Here is a 10,466-nt window from a genome sequence, read left to right on the forward strand (position 1 = left end):
GGATTTGATGAAAATGAATGCATGTTGTTAGGTATGATGTTTTGTCCATTATTATGTTCACTTTTGAGTTGTGACTTTTGACAATCCACAAAGCTTTTACACACTTCCATCACAGATAATGTGGACCCACCCATACCCACAACCGTTGGTTGGTGTAGAATATGCTTAAAATTGTCTTTTTGAGATCCATTAGTATTGTACATTTGACTGCAAAGGAAATTCAAAGGGGGAATGGATGTGAAAATTTTTAAATTAAAAATAATTTTTTGTATTCCTTATTCAAAATAATTGTATAAATTACTTAAATTTTTGCAATAATATTTTTGGATATAATTTTTATTTTACTATATTTTTTAGAAACTTTTATTTTAAAGTAAAGAGATTTAAATAAAAAATAAAGTGAGATTTAATAGCTAAATATAAATTGATTTGAAATTAATGATATAATAATATAGGGTAATTAATATAAAAATTTTGTTTTAGGTTTTAAAATTCCACGTACCTGATTTTCCCTTGCAACCAAAGGTAGGTTATAGTTTTTTTGGGTGGCTGGAGGGCCACAGGGTCTGGTGTTGGGGTGGGTGGGGCTTTAAAAAAAAAAAAAAAGTGGGGGTGGGTGGGGATGGTTGGTGAATTACTTACCTTCCCTCTCTGGACCTTAGCTATAATAGAAAATTTTATTGCGAAGGGTCAAAAGTTTCCTATATTTTTTTGGGTGGCTAGAGGACCAGAAGTCTGATGTGTGCGTGTTGGGGTGGGGGTGGGGGTGGGGGTGGGGGTGGGGGTCGGGATGGTTGGTGGAATGCTTAATCCCCTATCTTGAACTCTCTTACACGTTTTTCTCGCTCTTTGTCGGGTCCACCACAAATAACAGATTTAGTCCTAAAGGGGGTGTCAATCAATTGGTTTATATTGGTTTCAGTTCAGTTTCAGCGTGAGAATGAGTGAAACTAAAACACAATCTAATAAGGATGCATTGGTTTTGATTTCTTGTCAATTTATTAACGATTTAGTTTCAATTTATCAAAATATATTTAGAAGTAAATGTGTTTTTTTAATGAATTTTGGGATGATATATGTTTTGGTCCCATTTTTTAAATTTGGTTCGGTGTCTTACCAATTTCCGTCTCATAAAACCCTAATTTGAAATATGATCCAGTAAACTCATATCGGCTTTGATTCAATTTGATTTAGTTTCTTATGTTTGGGTTAGGTTTTGACACTCTTTTAGTAGTCCAAGAGCAAGAAGAGCATGAGGTTGTAGAGAAAGAGAGAAGAGTAACGATGATGAAGAAAAAAACAAAACAAAACAAGGGAGAGAAGAGAGAGAAGGGGTGGGTTCAATCGTAGGTTTTTCGTATTTGTAGATAAGAGTGTCAAAATGAAATTAAAACTATTTACCAAAGCCGAATTGAACTGTTTACATCAAAATTGTTAAACCATTTAATAAAAGGATTAGTTTTGTTTTTAAATTTGAGACCATTTAGTTAAACAATTTAAATCGATGGTAATCCGTTAAACCGATTAATATATACTTAGTGAGTTTAAGTCATTCAATGTCAAGTTTACAATAACTACTAGAAAAAAAAAATAACAATAAATAATTTAATTCAATATTAAATTTACATCTATTTCAATTATAAAAAAAAATAAAAAAGAAAAAAGAAATTGTTTGAATAAAAAAATTGAAAAAATCTAAAAAATATATGTAAGTAGTTTCAATTTAAAATTTTAAAATTTTAAATTGTTTATTTTAATTTTGATTTTGGCTAACAAACACTTTTTTTTTTAATCTACTGTTCTACCAAGTATCAATGATCAAATGCTAGCCTATTTTACACATATTCATCCATGCACATCTGTATATGATAGGATTCAATTTCACAACTTCCTCACTTATGCACTGACTCTTCAAAGTGAAGCTGTTATCACTAGACTAAACTAGCATTCGTTTGTATCGGATCGTTTACACCAAAATCAAATTGTTTAACATCCTACATGACCTGTAGTCTCATTAAAAAGAAAAATAAAAAGTTATACCATGCATGGTAGGGACCAAGGGCTGTCTTCAACATTTCGCACCAATGCATGGGAGGAAGCCAACAGATGGACTGCCAGAAACTGGAGGTTCTATAGCATTAGTGCATGGTTTGGAGGTACCATAGCATGAGTGCATGGTTTGGAACAGCTGGAGACAGTAGGATAGAAAGCGTAGGCATTATTTCCAAAGATTGCATGGGAACTCCACTCTTGATGGAAATTGGTTTTTGAGCAGCTGGCTTCCCCAACTGCCCATTACCCAAAAATATTAAAGGAGATCCACTTGGCATATTAGGTAGATCAATATCTTAAAAATTGGCCACGTAGGATTGCATTACTCTCCACCTGTTACTGACCCAGAATCCCAAATCCTCCCAATGCTATATAAAAGACCAAAAGAGCATGTGGGAAGGGATTCATTCATAGCTTGGTGAGAGTGAGATCAGAAAAAGCTAAGACAAGGAGAAGGGAATCCACTTCTACACATCCCAAGATCAACGGCAGCCTTACATTTATAGCTTAGCCGCTCTTTTTTCTTCTAATTTCTCTAACGATACATTCTACTTCTCTGCCTTCACTTTCCTTCTTCTTCTTCTTCTTCTTCTTCTTCAGGAGCCGCCCTTCTTTTGTTCTTTGCGGGTTCCTCCTATAGTTTCCCTTCTTTTTTCTATTCCTTTCTCTTCTGGGTAGGTTGATTTTTGACTCCTACCCAGAGTCCTAGTTCACGAGACTTGGATCTCCAATCCGTTCTTACCCAGATTGTTTTTGGTGTCGTCCATCATTGGGGTATATCGGATTCTCAATCTTCTTCCTGTTTGCTTCGCTGGGTTCTCAGCCTTTGGACTCAGCAGTCGCTTTAATATTGGATCTGTTTATCGGCCAGTTTTGTTTCCGAGATTTGCATCCCTCTGTCAATGGGCGTTGTGGATGAGGGGCATTTTGCTGGAGAGCTTGAAAATGGTGTGAAGTTAGGGTCTTCGGAGCTAGATTTGAAGGTCGAATCGGAGGCTACTGTCGATATTGAGGACGCTGTGAAGATTCTGTTGCAGGGTCTGGGGGAGGATTCCAATAGGGAAGGTCTTAAGAAGACTCCGCTTCGCGTTGCCAAGGCCCTTCGTGAAGGAACCAGAGGTTAATATTCATTTTGATTTTCATTGCTTCTCTTTGGATAAAAAGGAAAGATATGCTTTTTATGCTTGGTACGTTGGTTTGATTCTAACAGAAGTTTAATCCAATTAAGCTATTGATAGTTTTGTTCCTTATCTCTCAATCGAGTTATGTGGATATTGTGGTATTTTTGTGGCAGTTGGGAGGTAAATATTTCTTGATTGTTTTTCCCGGAATGCTAGAATCCCAGATATTACTAGCTGAAAATTTACAAACTCTATATTTTTTTTTTGGGCATAATTGACAAACTATATTGAGGCTTATGAAGGGGGAATGATCTACTATCATTCATCCGATCCTTCTGCTACAATTTTAGTTGTTTTCTGGTTTTGATTGGATACTTTCTGTCTTTGTGTGTGGTTTATATATAAGAATCTTCATATGCATTTTCTGAGAGGATGTTCTTGAGCCGTGACGTCTCACAGATCTAAATCTGATAAAAGAAATCAGTCTGGTCTTCCCTTACCTATTCAAAACAATAATTTCTGTAGCTTTAGCTGCAGTAGGGGGGTTCGAACGCAAACACTAGAGAAATCCCATGCTAGTTAAGTGGCATATTCCTTGTCCCACGTCCTCAGGGGGTTTTTGAGTTCCCTCCAAGTTAGGTTCTAGTTTCATGGAGTTAGTTGAGAACCAATTTACCTATTTTCTCAAAAGGACAGCGCTTACTTCCACAAATCCTTGAAGGCTAGAACCAACTCCAACTCCATCCATATGCTCATTGCTACTCATGGCACCCACCTTACCAATGCTGATGCCATTAAGTCTGAAGTTGTCTCCTACTTCTTTGAGATCTTCAAATCCCCCCCCCCCCAACCTTTTGGACCCTCTCCAAACCATCCCTTCTAACTCTAAAATTCTTGAAGTTGTTCGATCCCATAAGGCCAACAAAGCCCTTGGCCCCAACGGTTTGAGCATGTGACTCTTCTTCTCTTGTTGTGACATCATTAGTGTTGATCTCATTTCGGCCATCAAGAGCTTTTTTTAAAATCCTAGTCAAATCCTAGGGGTTAACCACACTTTCCTTTGCCTTATCCCTAACAAAGAAGACGCCTCTTTCAGACCCATCTCCCTTTACAACGTTCTTTACATATTCATTGCAAAAATCCTTGCCAACGTCCTTTAGCTTTGACGCACAAAACTGAGAGAACCTAAATAAAAATGCAGTACAGTAAGGCCCTATGCTTCCCTCTCCCCTTTTTAGTTACCAACTCCTAGGATAGTGCTAACCAACCTTCCTACATATCTGGCAAAAGCATTGCAAACAACATCACCCTTCGCCATAAGATTGTCTGAGGTTTTGATAGGAAATCCCACTCCCTTGTCGTCCTATTGAAAATTTATATCCACAAAGTCTTTGACCCCTTCAAATGGGACTTTATCACCCAAGCCTTGCTCAAAATGTCATTTCTCCCTATCTTTGTCAACTAGATCCATTCCTGCATCTCCTCTCCCGCTTCTCCGTCCTTGTTAGTGGTAGCCTAGCTGGGTACTTTGACTCTTTTGTTGGAATTCGGAAAGGCTGTTCCCTTTTTCCTTGGCCCATTGAAGTCCTCTCCAAAAGCATCAAGTCTAAAACTGGCCTTCTCCTCATCTCCCCTATTCCCAATGCAAACCTCTTAGCCTCTCCCACCTTACGTTCGCTGACAACCTTATGATCTTTTCTAGTCCTCCCTTCACCTCTTACAAGGATTATCGAGCCTCCATATCAACCTCCTTTCAGTGTCACATTTTTCTTGCTATGGTTTTTGAGTCTTTTACCAAAGCCACCTCCTCCAGCTACTTCTCCCTTGGAAGCTTCCTTGTCAAATACCTTGGTGTCCCCCTCATCACTGCTAAACTGACAATTTACCATTGCACTTCTATGTTGTATCTCATGCTCAAAAGCCTTAAGCTTTGGCAAGCCTAACTCCTCACCTTATGATTGTCGTCTAGAGTTCATCAGATTAGTGCTGCAATCCTTTTGCATTTACTGGTGCGGTGTTTTTGGCTCCCTAGAGTCCGTTATCAAAGTGGTTCACTCCCTCTTATGTGTTGAATCAATCGGATTTCTTCACCCTATCAGTTGGGCCTCAGTTTTCCTCCCCAAGTTTGAAGGAGGCCTTGGTTTGAGACAAATAAAGGATGTTAACTCACCGGTACCCTCAAGCTGATTTGGAAAATTGTCTCCAAGAAGGACAGAATCTAGGTTTCTTGTGTGTATGTTGATCTTCTCCATAGGGACTCTCTTTAGATTGTTATTGCCTCTTCAAATGCTTTTTGGGTTTGACGTAGGATTCTACAAGTCAGACACATTGCTCAGGGGCCATATCCTCTAGGATTGACGATGGCCTTTCTACTTCCCTATGGGTCGACAACTGGCATCCTTTGGGTATTTTCTCTTTGGTGGTGTGCTCTAAAGCTATTTATTCTTCAGGTTTTGGTAGAAACTCTGAAGTTGCTTTCATCATCTCACATGATGTATGGTCCCCCTTCCCTCCCCCCACCCCCCAATCCCCTTTGGTCACCACGGCAGAGGTGATTGTGTTGTCTGGATCCCCTCGTCCTCAGATGCTTTTTGCTCTTCTTCATCTTGGGATCTTGTTAGACTCAAAGTGCCCCGTTCCCCTTTGCGCAAGGTTGTCTAGTTCAAAGGTCACAACCACCACCATAGTTTCACAGCTTGGCGTGCCTTCTCCACCTGCCTCCCCAAGAAGTCCTTTTTCATCCATCGGCACATTCATGTCTCCCCCTTCTGCTGCCTTTGTTATAATGGTGTTGAGGATGCAGATCACCTATTCTTCACTTGCCCTTTTGCTGGCTCCATCTGGAAGAGATTCCTTAGTGCCTATTGGCCTTCTAGGAGAAGATCCCTCCCTCTTCAGAGAGAGAGAGTGGATCTAGGTGGATATGACATTTGTTGGGAACTCCATTTGTGGTATTGTTGGCAAGCTTGCCTTTTGTGCCTCCATCAACCATATCCGAATGGAATGCAACCTCCGAACATAGACTTCCAACTCTCATTCATTTGATAGGATTTGGAAGGCCATCTTCCCTGATGTTAGCCCCAAGCTTGCTATTCATTCCATAGAGCTGTGTGGCAGGCATTAACCCATTGTTTCTGGCATTGAATTTGTCTTGATGATTTGAGGATACCTATGGTCTCCATGTTCATTGATTGGTTGTAGGGTAGCTCTCTGATGTCCTACGCAGTTTGCCCTTTTCAAAGATGTTAACAGTCAAATATGGTATAAGGAGTGTGTGCCAGTGTGGTTATGTAGTGGTTCAAGCTCTCTTGTTTACATAGGATTAATGGTTCAAAATTGTTTCTCCCTAACCCCTTCTTGTAGATCAGAACATACATGAACCAAGCCAACTAGATGCTCTTAACTGTAGAGGGCTTAAAATCCTTTTGAAGCTATTGATTGGAGGCCTACAGAAAAAGTTAAGACTATTATGTGCCATATAAGGTTGGGCCCGTTTATTAAAAACAGTCTAACCTCGTCCATGTAGTATGGCTTGGTTTATAACATAATATGAAAAATGAAAAGAAAAAAAATGTCAAGTTAAGGACAAGTAAAATATTTTGTTCTCCAAAATCCTAGGAAATATAAAAATGAAGAATTAGCATAAGCCTGCAGAAATAATAAGGAATAAAGGAAACTTGTAATTTTTTTTGAAATTTTAAATGGAGATGAGAACCACACGCCCCCCCCCCCCAGACAAAAAAAAATTATTTTTCCCAGTTCTTGGTTTCATCAGCATGTTGGACCTCTTGGATTGTTTTCTGTAACAGGGTTTAAAATGTTAGTCTATTTTCCAGAGCTGCACTAAGTTGTCTCAATTTTGTGGCACTCAATTCGATATCAGGTTGTAATGAGCTTCAGATGAATACTGTAGCAATTTGTCCAAGTTTGGTGCTGATTTTTATATACTTGCTGTTGTTGGTCAAATCACAATTGTCTTTAATTGTTTGTTATGTGGTGTAGGTACCAAAATCCTTTTATTGTGATTTAGAGTTTTGAACCTTTATTATTCTAGGATATGTCCTGACCTAGCCTGGGCATGCCATTTTTCACCTCTATGCTGTGATGATTGGTCGGCTGTGTTACATGGATTCCTTGTGACCCCCTTGCAAGTCCGTACATTCATATGACATTTTTATTTGATATGTAATCGACCATATGTTCCGATGTTCGATTATTAGATTTCTTTTTAGTAGTTTTCTGTTCTTTTGTTTTCCTGATCATTGTTTTGTTTCATGTGCCTTCATTTGTCTTTTTTATTTTATCTGAACTATTTGATACACTTGTAGAATAAACAAAAAGAGCATTACATTTACTTGACAAGCTACTTCTGCACTCTACTACTAACTTGTATTTCTGAATTCATAAATGCTCAATCATGATCACTTAATAGGAGATCTTTTTCTTTTTCATTGACTTGCTTGGGCCAGATGCAAGATTGTCCTTTGAAGCTTCCTTTTTTGCATTTCTTGATTGACATGCATCATGGACATGAATTCTAGTGGTGCATCTGTTGGAGTTTTCAATGTTACATTGTGAACTGTGAACTGAAAAACAGGAAATGAATGTGATCTCCTCATATGGTTATTTTCGTTAATGGATGACCTTAAAGAATAGGAGGTGAGATTTGGCATCATACTGATGCAAACTTCATTTTATTTTTCAGGTTACAGACAAAAGGTAAAAGATATAGTTCATGGTGCCTTGTTTCCAGAAGCTGGTTTGGATAGTGCGGTAGGCCAAGCAGGAGGGGCAGGTGGGCTTGTTGTTGTTCGAGACCTTGACCTCTTCTCGTACTGTGAGTCATGCTTGCTCCCATTCCAGGTTCAGTGTCATGTTGGATATGTCCCATCAGGGCAACGGGTGCTGGGCCTTAGCAAGCTTTCCAGGGTAGCTGATGTGTTCGCAAAGAGACTTCAAGACCCACAACATCTGGCTGATGAAGTATGTTCAGCTTTATACAATGGAATCAAACCAGCTGGGGTTGCAGTTGTTCTCCAGTGTTGGCATATTCGGTTCCCGGAAGCAGGAAGAAGCTTTCCTGACCAAAGTCACCTCTCTGTTAAAATGGGCTTGCAAGGTTGGGTGAGAACCTTGGTTTATTCTGGTTCTGGAGTTTTTGAAAATGAAAAAGGAGAGATGTGGGCTGATTTTCTGGCTCTTCTGAAGATCAGAGGTGTAAATGTGGAGAAAAACCATTCCCAAACCACTACCAGCCTGTGTTGGTGCCCTTCTAGGTCTTTGGATGTGCCAGTCTCTAATGGGCACGTAAGTACAAGCAACTGCTGCAAGGTTTCCTCCAAGACAGGATCTTCTCAGTCTGCCATGATCTCTGCTGTTGCTGCAATTCTTCGCTCATTGGGTGAAGACCCGTTAAGGAAAGAACTTGTTGGTACACCCTATCGTTTTTTGCAGTGGCTGATGAACTTTAAGAAATGTAATTTAGAGATTAAACTTAATGGTTTCAGTCCAGCTAAACCCAATATGCATAAAGAGAATGGAAATGCCAGCTGCAATCGAGATGAAATGCAGTCTGAGCTGAACATCCCATTCTGGTCACAATGTGAACATCATCTCCTGCCTTTCCATGGTGTGTTGCATGTAGGGTATTTCCATGTCAGTGGAGACAAACCAATTGAGAGATCCATTTTGGAATCAATAGTACATTTTTATGGTTGCAAACTCCAAGTACAGGAAAGACTTACCAGGCAGATTGCTGAAACAGTTTCTTCAGCATTTGGTGTGGAGGTGATGGTGGTTGTGGAAGCCAACCATATTTGCATGATATCCAGAGGAATTGAAAAGGTGGGAAGTAGTACAGCCACAATTGCTGTACTTGGTAGATTTTCTACTGATCCCACTGCAAAGGCAATGTTTCTACAGTCTGTTTCAGACAGTAAAGCTTCTGGTGAATGAGGAATTTGTAGCTGTGCTTCCCCCTTTCTTCCATGTTTTCAATGAATCTTTTTTCTTGAATTGTTTACTTCCTTCTGCAATCCCCCCCCCCCTCTTTAATCATTCCTTCCCTTCTTCTTTTCCCTTTGTTTTTGCTTTCTGGGATGATGGTGTGGGCATGCCTAGAATAAATCATAAGCAAGATCCTGCCATTGAAATATATGGGTAGCAGAAATCTGGGTATCGCTCAAAATTGATGTTGATTGCGCTAGAGTACCTTCCAGTATAATTGAAGTAAACCTGGGTGTGACAGCTGAAGATCTATTTGGTTCAAGCCTTTTTCATGTATCTTTTACTTATGGCACAAAATCTAATGAGACTTATAGGAAAGTTTCATTTCCTGGGTTGTCTTTTTTTTGGAACTTTTAATTTTGGGAGAAATTGATCTTTAACCTGTATCATTTAGTCAGTAACTTGTTTACCATATGTAACAGAACAAAATATTGCAATGCCAATAAGATAACAACAGTGAAGGGAAGATATAATTGATCAACTGACAATTCTAAGGAAATATGTTTGCTGTGGGGAAGAGTGAGCCCTGTGCCCAGACGAGGTTAATGACTGGTCTGCCCCCTATGAAATGGAAAATGATATTTCTCTGGATATCTTTTTTGTACACTTCTATTGATCCTTATGCACACGCACGAATTGCACTCACTCAGAACATTACCCTCTAATTGTGATTACATCTTTGGAAGAACATGTCCAGAAAGTCATTCAGATTCTCAAAACCAGTATAGTTCGGAGTTTACTTTCACCCAACTTTGATCTATCATACTTGTATAAATCCAAGTTGTTTTAAACTTAGGTAAGTCTGACCAAAGGAAGAAATCGAAGAGCTAAAGAGAAAATGTGAGGGATATGTTGAGTGATTTCCCGGACAAATTCTCTCTTCAAACGTTACAGAACCAGTGTTATATTGAACTTTCCCAAGGGTAACTGCACTGAAGGTGCATGCACCAATGTAACAGAAAATTGCAGAAGGTTCCATTTTCCATTAATACACAACATCTTAGTTTTAAGATAAAGCCAGATATGGTATCTCCCTTAAACACTGTCACAATCACAGCCAAAAAGAGTTATCAAGGAGGTCTAAGGTTGATGCCTTCATAGAAGGGTTTTAGTGGACATGGTCAATTTCTACTTCTCAAGTATGACCCTGGTGTAAAATTCCTTTGGACCAAGTTTTTCTACATCCACAGTGAAGAGATTCCCAGGCTTTACTGTCACTGGATGGGACTTGTGGGGGCAACGATGACTTCGTCTGGTAGGGGGAGATAATTATTACCCTAGATTTCA

At 39.2% G+C, this 10,466-nt stretch overlaps 1 protein-coding gene across 1 annotated transcript; it reads left to right on the plus strand.

The window, feature by feature from the left end:
* The first annotated feature begins 2,451 nt into the window (after positions 1 to 2,451).
* Positions 2,452 to 9,576, plus strand: LOC122090496 (GTP cyclohydrolase 1-like). Its single transcript, XM_042660116.1, has 2 exons — positions 2,452 to 3,171; positions 7,879 to 9,576. Exons 1-2 carry the CDS (start codon positions 2,955 to 2,957, stop codon positions 9,126 to 9,128), a joined length of 1,467 nt encoding a protein of 488 aa, XP_042516050.1. The 5' UTR covers positions 2,452 to 2,954; the 3' UTR covers positions 9,129 to 9,576.
* Positions 9,577 to 10,466: the final 890 nt, after the last annotated feature.

This window comes from Macadamia integrifolia, chromosome 10 (genome assembly GCF_013358625.1).
Source record: "Macadamia integrifolia cultivar HAES 741 chromosome 10, SCU_Mint_v3, whole genome shotgun sequence".
Classification (NCBI taxonomy): domain Eukaryota; kingdom Viridiplantae; phylum Streptophyta; class Magnoliopsida; order Proteales; family Proteaceae; genus Macadamia; species Macadamia integrifolia.

Bases quoted from the DNA above. Each gene is read 5' to 3' on its own strand.
- LOC122090496 (XM_042660116.1), top strand. From the start codon at position 2,955: ATGGGCGTTGTGGATGAGGGGCATTTTGCTGGAGAGCTTGAAAATGGT. The intron at 3,172-7,878 runs GTTAATATTCAT...TTTATTTTTCAG, and splicing joins CCTTCGTGAAGGAACCAGAG to GTTACAGACAAAAGGTAAAA.